Source organism: Leuresthes tenuis, unplaced genomic scaffold (genome assembly GCF_036924035.1).
Source record: "Leuresthes tenuis unplaced genomic scaffold, fLeuTen1.0.hap1 SCAF_10, whole genome shotgun sequence".
NCBI classification, from domain to species: domain Eukaryota; kingdom Metazoa; phylum Chordata; class Actinopteri; order Atheriniformes; family Atherinopsidae; genus Leuresthes; species Leuresthes tenuis.
Window position 1 is genome coordinate 17,744,408 of NW_027325364.1, and position 16,919 is coordinate 17,761,326.

The following is a 16,919-nucleotide window of genomic DNA, read 5'->3' on the forward strand; positions in this document are numbered from 1 at the left end:
ACTGGTGTTATTCTCTACTGATCCAATTCAACAAACTGTACTCCGAGGGTAGAAACAAGCTGACAGCTGTTTACAATGTGCAGATACTGCTGAGTCAACATATCTAACCATAAAAGCGTATAAAATAAACGTGTTCTGTAATTTTCTCAACATTTGTGCCTGGTGTGGACGTTTTATATTAAAAGCTACCAGGGAAAAGGACAGGCTGCCTTCTCTCCTTGGAGAATTTACCAGAAGTGAGGGGGAAGCCCTATTTAGTAACAGGTTCTGATTTCATTCCCAGAAATCCAACTTGTAACCCCCACACAGTAGCCTATAGAGGGACTATGTTTGAGGGGATATAAAGAAAAAAATAGTAACGCACTGAAGGGAAATTGTGTGAAGTCACTGGACAGCTTTGGGGTTAGGAGAAGCAGGGCTCCGGAGCAGGTCCCGCAGAAAAGACAGATGTTCAGGTCCAGCGTGACCGATACTACTTGACCTCTGAGAACAACAGCTTTATCCAACACATCTGTCAGGTAAAAAGTTCTGCCCACGAGAGCGATCAGTAGAGATCATGTCAGCAGCACAATTCTCAGATCACCATCCAGACCTCTTCCTCCTATCCGGCTCCAGGTCACAAAGGGCCAGCTGGATGTTTCAAAGTGTCAAAGCCTTTTACGATCAGAGGGATAAAGCACTAGACAGCGAGACATTTATCAATAGGAACAAAAACAAACTTGGTTTGAGCTCCATGATTCAAAAGACTCGTGGGTTTGGGGCTGAAAGATTAACATTTATGAAGTGCTGTTACTGGAAGCAGGCAGGAGGCAGTTATGCTGCACACATATGGCCAAAAGCTGCTCTGAGTTTAGTGTAGAAGTAGAGCAGCGAGCACAGGGCCCCACGTTTTACATCAACAAAACACTTCATGCCACAATCACAAATACATTTTACCATACAATTAAAATCCATCTGGCCTACTGACCATGGATTATCTGTCTGTCTCAGTTACGCTTTGCAACCTTTTACCTTTTACATAACTCACATATGTAAACATGACAAGCAATATGGAGCAAATAATGCTGTCTTTCTTTAAAGTTGTACTGGCCTTCCCTGCAAGTTGGACATAACTAGAATATGTCTGGTCATGCCCTTAGGGTGACTCAGGATCCACTATCTGTCTGTCTCAGTTACGCTTTGCAACCTTTTACCTTTTATATAACTCACATATGTAAACATGACAAGCAATATGGAGCAAATAAACTGCTGTCTCTCTTTAAAGTTGTACTGGCCTTCCCTGCAAGTTGGACATAACTAGAATATGTCTGGTCATGCCCTTAGGGTGACTCAGGATCCACTATCTGTCTGTCACACTTCTTTATTGTTGCTGCTGCATAGACCTTGGCCATCACCAAAAACATCAAGTACGGCGGCCTTTATGGGTTATTACACAACCATCACCTATGCATAAGTAGCTCCAAGACTGTCCTTATCCACTGTGAACGCAGCTCCATTCTTTCATCAAATATTCATTACTGTATGTTCTCAGCATTAAAACAGAAGTACACAGGCAATCGTCATTTGACCGTATCATGACTAATGTGTTAACATACAACTGGAGAGTGTGGGAGATGAGTATAAAAGAATGATTAACAGGAGATCTCGTGTTCACTTCTGAAAATTGAGACACAAACAAGTTTTGTATTTTTGTAAGACAGACACACAGTGCCAAAAATCACAAAAGAAACAGGTTTCTCTTTCCTGACAGGAGAGATTATGGCAGCACTAAATTACAGCTCTATAATAAGATTGTAAAAGTGGGGTAATAGTTTGGTAACAAAGGCGCAGTAAATAGGTAATATTACGTAATTACCAGAGTGATGACCAGATTGTAGGCAAACGATAACAATGAATGCATTGAGGAAATTATATAAAGTTACAGGCTAGTCAGGGGCCGATCTTGTGCTTTTTGTTTTCTTCCCAAGTTCTAGTGACAACTTTGCACTTGATGTGTACCCTGTCCTAGAGAGCCGCAGCTGCTGGCCTGTTTGCCAACCGGCCAACTCTTTTTTTTCTCTTTTCTTTCTTTCGCTGCCACCTTGACCGAACAGGTCGGGGCAGATGGCCGCCTTCCTTGAGTCTGCATCTGCTGTTCATAACAGGAAGCTTTTTATCTCCACTGTTGCCAAGTGCTTCTTAGAAGAGAATTTTTTTTTTTTTTTTGTTCCTTGTAAGGTGCCCTAAATTTACTTTTACACGTAGACAGGATGATGATTCATCAATACAGGCTTTAGACAAAGAGAAAAGAGAAAAAAAGAAACAACAAAACAGGTGTATCTGTTGGTAGGTGATCCCTGTTATTGAGGAGAAAAAAAAAAGACTTTTGATTGAGACACAGATTGATTGAGACCACATCAAACAGGCTTCATGATAACGGCCGCTGTGATAAAGTCTGATCCTGTGGTATCTTGGTACACTAATCCAACTCCATGGCACATAATCAGGTTTCCATGGCGAGCTCTTTCAATTTCACCACACAGCCAATGTGTTTCCACTGCAGGGACTGCTTATATCTCACATCTTTTGAGCTTTTTATTAATCTAAGCTGTTTGCTCCAAAACAACTAAAAATCAAACGTTGAGGTTTAAAATATAAAACAATAAGTTGATTCTCATGATTATTTGTGAGATATGAGGATTGATAATCTGACACCATGAGACCAAGGCTTTTTACATGCAAACTATGATTATATCAGTGACTGCTACTACAAAATGCAATAAATAAAGCATCCTTATCTCACTCACTATTTCAACAATAGATAAGCTGTCCAGTCAGAGCTGTAACCATACACTGTGTGACCCTTCTCTTTTCTTTAAACAAGGCTCTCGGGTGAAGCTGACACAAGTCGTTATGCTCAAACAGATAGATAATCAGGTAAGCCCATGTTACACCCAGAGAAATTGCCAAAAAAGCAGAGCAGAAATATATAGATCAGTACTATGCAAACCCAAACCAAAAATAGAAACCGGGAATATAATACAAGGAAATATTTAAGGCATTTAGTGTCAGATTGGATGTACGGGGCTGCAGAACTTATATCCAGCATATGTCCACTTTTCTAAACACAAAAGTATGCAAGGATATCACTCCGTTGTGCTCCAGCCCTACATTCAGGATCCTGAAATGCCCAAGTCGCCCACAGTATTTAATTCGTTTCGTGTTTCACTGGACGCGGCAACAAACTGTGCTCGCTGGCAGCTGTCCTCTCCTGCAGGCTGGCTTGTTCTGCTCAGTACATGGTTAATTATATCCAGCCTCACTGCCCAGCAGAGAGGCGCACTTTTAGCTCAGCGGCGATGCTAACTGCAGCTCTGACTGTGAGTCACCTGTTTAGTTCACAGAGGTGCTTCGCTTCTGTCCTGCTCAGACCAGCGAGCGATGAGAAAAAGACTTGTGAGAGCATGACACACGGCTGCACACATGACAGCACCGCCAAACAGGGCTCAGCCAAGAGGAACGAGGCACAATGAGTCACATAATGTATGACAGTCAGAGGTAAATTGGTGGTGGATTACTTCTTTGACGAGCTGGAATTTATTTGTTTTAAAAGAAAGAGTTGGCTTTCCCTGGCGTTAGGATCCAGGGCCATGCATTTCTAAGCAAAGAGAAGGAATACTCAGACTAAAAAGGGAGGTTTTGTGTCTTTATAAATGTCACATATCTGCTGAAAACAGTCTATGCAAAGCTTCAAAGCTCAGTCCAAAAATGTGAATTCCACTGGAAGGATTTTTAAGTTTTGCCTTCCTTGAATAATTTCTATTATGATGCAAATGTAAGCCAAACCCTCAGTCTGAAAATCTCTTCACCACACCAGCTGGGGTTAAAGATTATGATCCACACCAGTGTGTGAACGATCATCTGCAGCCAGCAAGTACTGAAGTATTCCTTATGTCAACACCGCTTAATAAACCTTGTACTACACACTAACTAACTGGTACACTTACTTTGTTGAACACAATTTGCAAATACAGCTTTAGATTTGTTTTTCATCCTCTTCAACCAATTTTTTAGTCTTTGCAATGAAGGGACATGAATGTAATCCAACACAGCTGCTGAACTGGTGACTCTTTGGCTTTTTCCTTCTATGAGACACAGAGCCGAAACTCTGACCATCTGTGTTACGTTTGCTCCAAATATACAAGTTGCTGTACTGATGTGCTTCAGTTTTGTGAAGCCAAATAAGGTCGTGTGAGTATGTAGAAAAAGCAAAGATCTGTTCAGGTTATCCAGTTTCAAAGTAAATGTTGTTTTGTCTGTACCCTGACATCTTGCTATCCGAATCCTGCTTGAGTTTAAGGGCAAATGTGCGTCTTCAGCCATCTTTATATTTTTTAGTATGGCCTGCCTCCCTCCTTTACCGGTCACTCCAAGTAACAAAAGGAATTAAGATCATTAAGGTTTGTTGTAGACGTCACAACTTCCCTGCTGTCATAACAGAGCAATCAACTGTCACGTGCAAACATCCCCTCAAGATTATATTAAAAACTAAAAAGGTCATTTGTGGAGGACCTTAAAGCAACATTCTTACTTTTTTTTTTTTTGTACACAGCTGAGACATCTGAGTGCAGCCAGCCTTAGCTGCCATGGTCCATCCATTTGTATGCACCAGCCTTCTGGCTGTTGTTCTACATTTTCTTTCTCAGTTAATTGCAGGCTCCTTCAAAAGCACAACGCTGAGCATTACATAAACATCTTGTCATGAGCAATGGACAGGAGAAGAATTCATAACTCTCTGAGAGATGGCGTTTTGTGGCTTTATGCGATCATGCTGAATCAGAGCTGGTGGCAGTGCATCAGAGGACAGGAGAAGCAGATTTTATATCTAGTTATTTATGGTCTTTTAGCGTATTACACATAACCTGCTGCATTAGAACCTTGTGGCATATGACCCACTACTGATGTCCGGGTCTAACCCAACGGAGTCACCCATGAATTCCTCACCCGTCTTTCAGTGCAGGTTCGTGTCAGCCGCCGTCCCCACACATTTGAATCACTTTACGCATGCCTCTCTGGGCACATGTGGTCGGCACGCAGCGCCTCACAGTTTCCAACAGGGAGCTGTCGGGAGGAGCGAACCCCGCTTACACCACATAAGAACTTGACTCGAATCAGTTTGAGTGTGCCAACAGAAAATGAGGTTAGGACGATTCAATCAAGTCTGTTTTAGTCTGTATATTTTTGAAGCGCTCAAAAATCTGCAGAAAAAAATTTGTGATCCTTCCGGGGGGGCGGGGGGGGGGGTTGAAATAAATAGTCCAAAGTCCACAAAACTTATATTTATTGACCAAATGTTACAGTTCCACTGCTACACTACAAAACTCAACAAGTTTGTTCGTACAAGCACTGCTTGTAATCGTCTACCCAACCTACGGGTCGTGCTGCAGACTAATAAATGAGAGACCCCCCCCCCCCACTGACTACAGCAGAGGGGCTCTGCACAAACTCACAACCTATGTACAGCTTCAAAGCTCAGTTACAAAAAAATAAATAACATAAAAAGGCATTTCTTCTATTGCTGTCCACGTGACTAAATATTCACATCCTGCCCTCTAGTGGTACAATAGTCTCACAAGGAAAAAAATAAACTGTTAACCATCATGACAGAGGTTTCATGCTTTAAGAGCAGTAAAAGGTCACAAACATGAAAGAGGCCTCAGGGACGTGCCGGAGAACCTCTTCACATTGTGCCTTTTTGACAAAGAAAAAGCAGAAACTAAGAAGGATCCCAGCAGTTTATATAAAAAGTAAACAGTGTGCCACTGATGAATACTGCCAACCAAGTCCTGAAAAAAACAAAACAAATTCGCAGCAACTGTGACTTCAGTATTTTTGTTTTGAGGTCCAAGATATTAGACGAGGAATAAAAGAGTTCATTATGAAACACGGAGATGCTTCTTCTTTTTTTTTTTCCTGAAAGGCTACATGTTTCACTTTGTCACAAACTCATTCTATTTTAGAAATCTCTCTTTCCAAAAAGCTTCCTAACATAATTCATAAAAAGACATTCGCTATTCTAAGACCCTCTGACATGCAGAAGTGCTTACAAAAAAATCCAGCCACACAAACCTTCACAGAAGAACTGAAATGAAAAATTAAGATGCACATTACGCTCCCCTTCAGATTACCAATTTATCTCCAGACTGTTAAACCACGCCCACCTAATGACACTTTGATGATGCCGATGGAGAATGGCAGGGCATGAGGCCAACTCTTGAGTTGATAAACTTAAAATGGCTTAATATCCAGAGAATGCCCATTCGGTAAAAATACAACTTTTGTCTCCGCACTTTGTGCATTCACAGTCATAAACTCAGCATTCCCCAATTCAAACATTTGCTTGCATAAGATACTAGCAGGAACTTAAACACTGAGGTTCTGCCGAAGGTGTGAAGGCTTAATTAGGGTCTTAAAGACAGGTGTTAAAAAAAAATCTTTGTGCTTCCAAGTGTTACTAAGATTCCCCTTCATTCAGAAGGACAAACTCAATAGGATACTGGTGATATAACTGAATCAACTCCTACAATGACATCTTGAGAGACCATGTTTCAACATGCATCGTGACCACCATGAGGAAGAGGTTTCTGTGTAGCCACAGCCACGGCGTGCAGCCGGAGCTGTCCACACCGACTCCCGCTCACTGCAAAGGGATAAAACCGAGGTCAGGCGCACTGCCCAGGATCAGGGCGGTGTGGCTGAGCGATGGTGACGGAGAAGCCAGGCGGAAGGCCGGATTGATGGAGTGCAGCGAGTCCCTGTCGCTGCTTCTGCTGAATGCAGGACAAGGAGCAGCTAAAGGCTGTCGTGAGCAGCCAGCGGAGGGTGAAGGCTCTGGGGTTGGTGCTGCGGCGCTGGGAACCTCCTGGTTCAGCGGGATGGTCTTCGGGGTCCCTGGAGGGCACAAGCAGTGAAAGTCGGAGGAGTGGACCATCCTCTCCAAGATGTCCTTTGTGCTCCGAGTGCACTGCGGGAAGAGGAGGAAGCAGGGAAAAGAAGAAAAGAGAAGAAAACTGAGCACACTGCTTTATGGGAAGGGGAAGCGGCGATGACAACATGTACGACAGGGCAAGCGTGCGTCAAATATTCTGCAGTGGGATTCAGAGGATTAGTTTGGAACTCATAATCGCAGTAAAAGCAGCGGGAGCCCTGACGACATCAACAGGTTCAAATGGAGAAGCATGGAGGAGGGGAGTTAGACGCAGACAGTGAGATAAGGCAAACATGTTGAACATGGGTACAGAGAGAGTTAGATTCATCCTGTGTTTCTGACTCAAAGAGTGGACTTGTATTGATTTGTGTCACCATGCATGCACAACAACACCCAACTGTAACGAGAGCAAATCCAACAAGATCATCAGCCCTTCAGATCCAGCGCTGAGCGAGCACATGTTAATGAGTAGTAGAATGAATGATCATGAAGCATGCACAGTCACAGTAAACAGTGATCCACACCCTCACCACAAACCAATCACAAAAAAAGGGGAAAAAAAGCCAATGCAAAAAGGAAAATGTAAACGTTAAGTTAACAGCGAATGCAAAGACAACCCCAAATGTAACACTACAGAAGATTCAGTGGATGGCGAGCGAGGGGATGATGTGATTGGTTTAATGTTCAGCCCTACTCTTACCATCAACTGTCTACATGCAGCAGTGCCCTTCAGGCTGTGCAGGACAATGAAAAATCCTGACAGTTCTCCTCCTAGCAGAGGGGAATGGATACAGCACAACACTGAGTGTCAGATCTCTCATGTAGCTTTTAAGATACACCCGTACGCAAGGTTCATGATGCATAAATCATTCTGTTCGTTAACGCAATTCCTGAGGAAAGAAAAAAACAAAACAAAACACAGATCACAACTTCTTCCAAGTATTTTCAATCCTGCAGTCAGTCGTGTTAAGATGTGAAAAACTGAAGACTAAAAAAAATAAATAAAAAACTCAAAACAGACCAAAACCTTCAAAATACAAAAATAATGTTTATTCAACAAATAAAAGAAAGCCTGCGAATGCATGTAAAAATAAAAATTTGTTATAAAGCAACATACATTGCAAATAACAGACTTTTGATATGTTGACATCATTAGGACAAACGTAGAATCGAGGCGTTTGATAAAGGTCTCTCGATAAAGTGCCGATGACCCAACGGGTTTCCACTTGCACGTACTGATAAAAACACAGCATTTAAACACTGGTTTGTTTGCATAAACCTTCACCACAACATACAAGCTGACTCAGCAGTTCGGTAACAAGGAGCATGACACAGCAAAGCATTGAATTCCTGAAGTCTGAGCCAACAAATAAAACGAATAAGAACAAAAAGTGCCACAGTTAACCTCTTGAGGTTTACCTCTACACACCTGCAGCTGTCTGACGTTCTGTCAGCCACTAAGTCGCTCAACACTGACCTTAACATAAAAAATAAACATTAAAAAATCTCACAGAATCTTCTTTATAGTTCCATCTTTAATGAGCTTGTTTAATCACTTCTGCTGTGATTACTTTGCTTTGTATTGTGTATGTTCTGAGCTGCTTACACTAGCCTAATGAAGTTGATGTGGACCATTAAATCATTCGTAACTGATGAAACAATTACATGCCCCCCCCCCCCCCCCCCCCTTTTTTTTTTTTTTTAACTTTCAGAGATAATACATAGAAAATATTGGGAAGACATTAATGGCATTTCAGGTAGCCAAATCTACTTCGGGAGGCTGGAGTTGGAGGTGTCGAGAGGATGTAGGAGGACACAGCGGGTGAAGACACACAGTGGGTAGGGCTAAAAACCGCACGAGCTATGGGGCAGTCGGGACTCGGAAGGGACCACAAGCTGTTTCATCCTACCATGTTTACGTCGTTCTTGACTGTGAAGGGAGGCAGTTCTACCTCCGAGGCAGAAGCAGCAGGGATCGCTTCATCGGGAGGAAGGAAGCCTCTTCTGTCAATCAGACTACAGAACAGAACATAGGATTCTGTTATGAAGCACTAAAATTTGGAACATAAGCCAACATAAGCCTCCTAACAGTGTAACTTACCTCGGGGGCATGGGGCCACATAACGTCACACAGCAGTTGGTAATAATGTTGCTGTAACTGTACGGGTTCCCAGACTCTTCTGCACCTCTTTTACTTGACCAAGACCCTTTAATCTGTTAATGAACACGGAAAGGTTGATGCTTCTCTAAGCATTTTAAACCGAGCATCAATCACAAATTCAGTTTTGTCATTGTGAAACATCTTTACTTACATCTTCATTTGTGGTGAGATTGGAGGCCACTAAGTAGGTATGGAAGCCTGAGAGGCCCAGAATAGACCAAATGGAGAAGAAACAAATCACCAGCTCCACCACGGTGCACAGGGATGAGTCAAGGCCTAAAGTCACCGTTATCACTGCTATGAGAAGGGTGGGGAAGTTGAACTTGTTGTCCTCCCATCGTGACAAAATAAATTCACAAACATGAGAATCCCATGAAGTCTAACACGGACGGCGGCAGCTCTGCCGCAGGGACACAGAAACATCATAGACCAAGTTGGAAAACACTTGCTTTGTTAAAACTTGGGATTTTTTAAGCTACTGAAGTCAACTTCTTGTCAGCCGTGTGGAGAAATTAGCTGAAAGCTGCATTTCTTAGTTGATTTTAACACCTTGACCTTGAGCCAATTTGAAGAACTTAATAGCGCAAGTAATGAAAAATAAGCCTGCCTCTGTCCGTTTTTTGTGTCCTTTTAAACTCTCGTCCATTAGCAGCACAACTGCTGTCAAATGGGAAAAAATAAATAAATAATAACAGAACATGTTACTGAGATCGAACTGAACTTGTTCTGCGACAGTTTATTTTCATTTCTTGTGTCTAAACGCAGCAATGACAAATAGTTTGAGGCAATCGTTTTCTCGGAATTCATGACCAATTAAGTCGAATATGATTTATGAATTGACTCATATTGGAAACCGATGCCAGAAACTGCAAAACATGTCTGGATACGTCACACGAAGTCACGTTTCATAAATAAATAAAGTTCTAAATTCAGAAATACACCCACACTAAGAAACTGATAGCAGTGTCTTGCATGTCATACACACCATGAGGAAGCTAACCCACAACCTCTTTGTGGATAAAGAACTGTAGTACTACAGTTCTTTATCCGTCCTCCAAGTTCCCAAAGCAGCACACTTGCTACTTGAAAGCCATCTGCCTAAAAGCACTGCTTTGTATGATGCCAACTGTCTGATCCGATCAAATGAGCTGTAGGAAATGCCTCATCCACACCACAAGTTTTGCAATTTCTTAGCACAAAATAAGCAGCAAATAAAAAATAAAAAAAAAAGAAAGAAATCTCTGACTCCTCAAAGGATATCTCGCGGGGCTCTCCTGAATGGCTTGAACAAGGCTTTTGCCTGCTTGAGATCCTGGAAAAGAAAAGATAAATCAGGAAACCGTCCTCTATAAGATGGCAGGAACGTTCATTTCCTTCCTCTTGCATACTTACGCAAGGTGATGTGTGTGACGACGCAGCCAAATATGAAAGACGTCAGAAAAGACAGAGAGATGATGAAGCTGTAGAAAAAGCGGTAATTGCGCTTTCCAACACAGTTCCCCACCCATGGGCAGTGGTGATCAAATCGTTCTGATGGGTGAAAAGAGCACATAGCAGGGGTTAGAAACATGGGGTTAGCAATTTTGGTGTTGACATGAGCTGAAGATGAGATATACCAGGTCCCATAACACAGTTTGATTAAATCAGACAGCAGCCAATCAATCCTTACATTCTAAATCAAGAAAATGGGACAATTCAATTCAATAATTAAAAACATAAAGAGAACTTCACAGTGGGGGAAACAAAACACCCTCCAGCCAAACAGCAGCATGTTATACTCTCTACAGCTACAACAACCTTACCAACACAGTTGTCACACAGACTGCAGTGGGAGGTCCGAGGAGGCCGGAACATCTTACAAGTAAAGCAGTACTTGAGCTTTACCACCTGCTGGTTGATGAGGATCTCCCTGGTACGCGGAGGGGGGCGATATGTTGATGATCCTGAGGTATCTTAAAATAGACCAGGGGTAGTCACTCACTGACACGTCCACATTTCATCAAAACATTTGACCTAAGAAGCCACCATGTGATACGGTAACAGCTCTATAAAACACATACATTTTGGGTATGTCTAGTGTTGCTGCTTCTCAGACATGACAGAGTAATCTGCTTAGGTGTGGGTCTGTAGTTCAACAACAAACATGTCTTCCATATGGCAAAGCCATCTGTCCCACAGCGGGGATACGCTTCCAGCATGTGCCTTACCTATCTGCCTCTCTATGTCTGCAGCTTCATCTGGAGTGGCCCTGGGTAAAATGCCTGGGTCTGTAAAGCTGGTTCTCATCAGGGACATGACAACAAACACAAAAAGCACCCCACCTATCACAGGTATGAAGACGGTCAGGTGCTCCACTAGGAACGGGCAACTGCGGAAGAGAAACCATCTTTAATCAACACATATATTAAACAAACTTCCACATGCACGCCAGCAGACCCCTTTCATGTTTTAGTCAGGACCTGTGAATCAGGCATACACGGGAACAAGTTACTCACTCAAATGCAAAGAAAAGGCCACAGGTGACAACAATAAGGCCCAGTGTCAGAGGAAGGACGCCGCTCTGCCTGGCTAGGATGAGCCGTCCATCGCAGAAAAACCTGTTCTTCCCTGGGAACACTTCCCATTTTCTCCGCGTACATTGCGCCTTCCTCTCGGTGTGGTTCTGCGCCGACAGCGGCGGCGCCGACAGCGCCCGCGGGTCGATCTGCTGGTACTCGCAGTTCTTCATCGTGTAAACGGCGTCGACGCAGTTCGGAGACAGGCAAAGGCACCGACTAAACTGTCTCTATACCCCGAACTCTGGAGAGACGATTCTCTCAAAATTCAGTGTGGACATCCGTATTTCTACTAGTTCTGCTAGCGTCCAGTCGCCCAAACTGAAGCTAACCCCAGCTAGCTAATGTACCAACAAAGGCATTCTTCTCCGTAGGTCACTTGTAAGAGTTGTATCCATTCACGAGTAGATTCCGACTTAACTAGCATGTTTGGTAGGTACATTAAAGCCGTACATAAATATCGATACCCATTTGGATAAATAAAGTCGACTTTTATAAATGATTCAACACAAACTGGCCGACAGCTTCTCCGGCTTATTGCAGCAATTCACTAATTCATGTTCTCCTTTTCTGTTCCTGTCAGCCAATGTACGTCACGGCGTGACGATGACGTAGTCACGCAGGTTCCGCTAATTTGTAAAGACAAAATCATATGCGCCGCGCACACAGATTATTTGTAAATCAGGGGTTTGTTTGTGAGCCGGGATAATCTGGATTGACAGGAGCTGCCTGTTCCACTGTGCATATGAAAACTACAACAAGGATTTGTTAAAGCAGATATCCAGGTTTGGGTCAGATTGTACTCTCTTTATAAATAATTAAAACATAAATAAATAAAAAAGACATCAGTTTAAGCAAATTTGCTAACCTGAGAGGGTCATTTTACTTGCTTCTTTCAATGTAACATTTGATAATTTGGCTAACTATTCGCTCTTTGGTCCCTCTCTTTTCTCTTGTAGCTGTGGGATGTAACACTACTGTCATGGAAACAAATCCCCGTGGCAACCCTACACGTGTACAGCCATACCCATACACATCTCAAAACAGAAGCACAAAAGGTATCAGTTCACAAACCTTTCTGGTGCTACTTTAAGCTTTTAGTGACAGGTTTTCAAAGATGCAATCAAAATGCGGCTGTGTGATAGTTTACAATGTCCATTTTGTATTATTATTGTTGTAGTTGTACTGGGTGAGCTGAATGAGAATTGGAAGGCAAATTAGATTTTTCTAAAAGATGCAATAAAATGTTAATTTATTACTCACTGGGTTTGAAACATATTTCCTCCAGATAGTGTAAGACGTATCTGTGATTTGTCACTATGTGATCACCGCGACGAGCTAAAGCTCTGCAAAACCATATCACCAAAACCTAATCAGCACTTTCAGCTCCACGTTTTGTTCATGAAACCTTGTAGTTTTCTCACTGTAGTAAATGTATCCACTGTTATGCTATTTTTCTTTAAACGAGTACTAAATCTCTCTGAACATTTGCCACGTGAGCTGCTGAGAAAAAGACTTTGGAGGCTGTGATGCACTTAACAGCATACCGAACACTCCTCGTTCTTGTGATGAATAACAGATGACAAACTAAGTGTTTCAGATGTTTTATGGAATTCAAGGTCAACGACTGGTCTGCGTGACAGCTGTTCTTCAAACTTGTCATCATTAGAAAATGCAGACTCCTTCATACACCAGAATGTGTGTTAAAGTGTTTAATCACATTTGTGCTCCACGAGTTTATTCAGTGCCTTTCATTGAATGACAAATCATAGCAACCGTTCAGTCTTTTTCACTCTTTATCTTTTGCAAGTTCTTCTACAGATAAGTGGAAACCTTTTTTGATCGTCTTCTTACTTATTAAGGCAGAGCTCTAAGGGAATGAAGTGCAAGGATAGCCTATCTAAGGTAAAACACGGTGGAGGTGCTATCATGCTGTCGGCCTGCTCAGATAACAGTGAAAATGTCTGAGGTTTAGGTCTTTAGTCTTTCAGCAGCACAGTGACCTAAAACACACCAAACTGAACACGAGCAGCTCAAAAAGGAAACACAGAACAGACAAAACAGACTCTTTTCAGCTGGCTAGCGACGAGCGCCGACTTAAATCCCACGAGCAGTTTTTGGAGAGCTGAAATCTGCCGAATGGACCGAAACTGGAAGGGGGGGGCAGAACCTACCACCTGCAGAGTAGTATGGGTTCAAGATTTAAAGACAAAAAAAAACAACCATATATTAGCTGAATCAACATCCCTGAAAAAACATTCAGGTATAAGAGGCGGCCGCAGGTCATTTCATGAGTCACAGCAACCTCTACTGGTTTGAAAGAGATCCCTGCATGTGTCACATATGTAATATACAATTCGTTCTGTTTACACCGTAGTAAAAGATGCGTTTCGTAGATGAAGGGACGATACATGTTTAGAACACACCGTAACTGCAAGTTTTGAGCTTTTTTCAGTTAGATTTAGGACGTTTTGTACCTGCCCAGCACAGACTTACAACAAAACACACTGTGGAACATTTACAACATTTAGTCTCAGATAAAAATCAAAGCAAATAAAATTGAGTCTCTTTTATTTATTTATTTATTTTCTCCCCCATTTTCAGTTAAAAAGTCCCAAACCTCAACTTGGAATAATTATCTTAAACATGCAGGGGATAAGACTCTAAATAAAATGATTTTTTGTGGGGTTTTTTCTTACATCACAGCCATGCAACCACATTTGAGCTTTACTCAAACAACTACAAACACGAAACAGTGCAAATTAAACTTACCCATATCATAAAGAAATTAGCGTCAAAAACACATTTTTTTGTCACAATAAGCTGTGCGGGACTGGTGGCCCGGCGCCACAGGAACATGAGGAGCAGCAACTGAGCTCTTTCTTTTCTTTTAAATAATTAAGATGCTGATAATATGTATTGCTGATGTTTGCAATTACTTTCATGGTCACTAAATCTGAATGTTATACCACTAAATGATGTCTGGAGAAGAAAATGTTTCTGTTGGTGAGGTGCAACAAGGACACGTCTGACTTCACTATCTATAATTCAACGAAAAGTCCAGTCCGACGCGGATACGTCGAACCTTAAAAGTCTTCATTCAAGTCCATGGCAAGAAGTTGCAATGCAGTGCGAGGCCCAGTACCCAGTATGAGAGGAAGTATCCCAGTATGCTCTGTGTGGTGGGAGAACAGGATTTAAAGTGTGGCAGCAGTGCAATGACGGGGTTTTGAGGTGTGTGCGTGCAGCCGTTTCTGGAGTGGGTGTGTAGCTGCACATTAGGGTTTGATGTTTTCCTTCGGTGAAGAAGAGGCTCGTTTAGGAGGAGCAGGTGAGCACTTATCCAGAAGGGAACAGGAGAGGAGGAGGCCATGAATCTGGTCAGAACCTGGAAGAGAAGATCAAAACAGGCAGCATAAATATCCCTTACACAAAGCTTGACTTGGACGGTCCACAAGAAATTGATATGATTTTCTTACCTGCACATGCATGCAGAGCGTTCCAAACACCAAGAGAACAGCCGAATGGACAACATACACAAACACTCTGGGGTTGAAGAAGCCTGGTGCGGGTTTGTCAAGTCCTTTGTTTGCTCCGGACTCCCAAAGTCCAAGCCTCATACAAAGTTCAGGATTAGTTTGAAAATATGCATAAGCAGCCATTATACCGAGTGTAGCCATGGGCAGAGCCAGAATAAAGTTTGGTATCTGCTTCAGCTCAAAGTAACGGAGGAAGCCCACATCCCAATACACATCCTGGATGTGGGAATAAAGCAGGGGGAGGGGTCTCATACACCAGAGGGGCGGCGGACCGTTTTCATCTGGAACTCGATAGCCCTTCCTCTCAGCCAGCGACAGAAGAGCAGGGTGGATCTGTTCCAGGGAGGTGGAAGGGGTGCAAAACGTCCGATAGCCATAGTACTGGAATGCGCAGAAAGGGAGGGCAATAATTGCAGTCCCTAACAGGGAGGTGAGCATGAGGGAGATGATGACCCAGAGGTAGTGCAGGACTTTACTGTGGCCTCTTGTGGTCGTACGATATACACGAATCTGGGTAATGGCGTGCAGTGATGGGAGATATAGCAGAAACCCTATGTTCACAAGTCCATTTGAGCGAGCTGCAGTGGCTATGCTGAGGGCCAGGCAGGCTCTGAAGGTGAACCCTTTCTCCAGGAGGAAAAGCCCACCAAAAGTGAGCGCAGCAAACAGGCTCTCAGAGTACCCAGCAGTCATGAAAACATTTGCAGGCGTGATGCAGTACAGCAGGCTGGCAAGAAGAGCAAGACGTCTGTCCTGCAGAACTATTCTGCTGAGAGCATGCAGGGCAACCACACTCAGCAGGAAGAGGGCACTGTTCCCCAGAGCAACAGCCACCAGTAAACGCCCCCGCACACTCAGCCAGCTGCTGAGGGGCCACAGCAGCGTCTCTGCCAGGCCTCGAAGGATTACAGGGAACAGGGGGAAAAATGCAAAGTTGTGCTCATAGAGGTATCCTCGCTCTGCGATGAAGAGGAAATGCTCAGCATCCCAGTGTGAGAGGCCACCGAACAACCACTCCACCACAGAGTCCAAATACAGGGGCTCCTCTGTCCGAGGGGGACTGAATGCATCAGCTTCGTGATCAGGAATGGCCGCATTCAAGACAGCCTGAAAAGAAATGCTCCACATTATAGATATAAATACATAAAGACTTTGATGGTATGGGAACAGTAATGCAGACTATTGTACTTTTACACTGTGTAGAGGGCACGTTGCGGAAAAACGGGGCTGGTACGAACACAATAAACACAAAACACGAAAACAATGCCGATCAACGAAGTGGACAAATTTACAACAGTCTTTAAACTTACCTGCAAAAATAGGGACAGACCCCTGGTTACCGTGGCAAACTCCAGAACTGCTTTCACATCCATAGTCATTGATGAGACGGACCAAATGTGGAAAAGCCGGTTATGACAGCCATGAGCACTGCCGCTGCTACGAGGCACTCACTGCTGGATTTGACATATTTTCCATAAAACATACCTAGCTGAGGGGACTAAAAAAAAAAAATCTGGAAATTAGCTTTAAAACGTTTTAATCGTTTACCCACTGCAGAGATGGTAAAAAACAAAATTTCACCAAAAGGGAATTCTTCGAGCAGCATTAATTTGTCGCTTAGCTACAAGCTTTGTCCTCACATCCTCATCCTGAAGCAGGAAACTTCCTTTCAAACGGCTTTTTTACTTCCGGTGCGT

General features: G+C 43.0%; 2 protein-coding genes across 3 annotated transcripts; both read right to left on the bottom strand.

Moving 5' to 3' along the window:
• Window positions 1-5,303: 5,303 nt before the first annotated feature.
• On the bottom strand, window positions 5,304-12,270 carry zdhhc18a (zinc finger DHHC-type palmitoyltransferase 18a). 2 transcript variants are annotated; one of them, XM_072394568.1, is made up of 10 exons: window positions 11,624-12,270; window positions 11,336-11,496; window positions 10,931-11,080; window positions 10,521-10,658; window positions 10,389-10,440; window positions 9,280-9,382; window positions 9,069-9,181; window positions 8,878-8,983; window positions 7,668-7,738; window positions 6,914-7,003 (listed from the first exon to the last, which is right to left on the bottom strand). In XM_072394568.1, the coding sequence occupies exons 1-9, from the start codon at window positions 11,854-11,856 to the stop codon at window positions 7,697-7,699; spliced, it is 1,098 nt and encodes a 365-aa protein (XP_072250669.1). In that variant the 5' UTR covers window positions 11,857-12,270; the 3' UTR covers window positions 6,914-7,003; window positions 7,668-7,696. The 2 variants fall into 2 exon arrangements, with proteins under 2 accessions (XP_072250668.1, XP_072250669.1); XM_072394567.1 differs by lacking the exon at window positions 7,668-7,738 and having other exon boundaries at window positions 5,304-7,003.
• A 2,280-nt stretch (window positions 12,271-14,550) lies between these two features.
• Window positions 14,551-16,909, bottom strand: pigv (phosphatidylinositol glycan anchor biosynthesis, class V). The gene is made up of 3 exons (XM_072394569.1): window positions 16,533-16,909; window positions 15,163-16,329; window positions 14,551-15,071 (listed from the first exon to the last, which is right to left on the bottom strand). The coding sequence occupies exons 1-3, from the start codon at window positions 16,599-16,601 to the stop codon at window positions 14,784-14,786; spliced, it is 1,524 nt and encodes a 507-aa protein (XP_072250670.1). The 5' UTR covers window positions 16,602-16,909; the 3' UTR covers window positions 14,551-14,783.
• Between the last annotated feature and the right edge of the window lie 10 nt (window positions 16,910-16,919).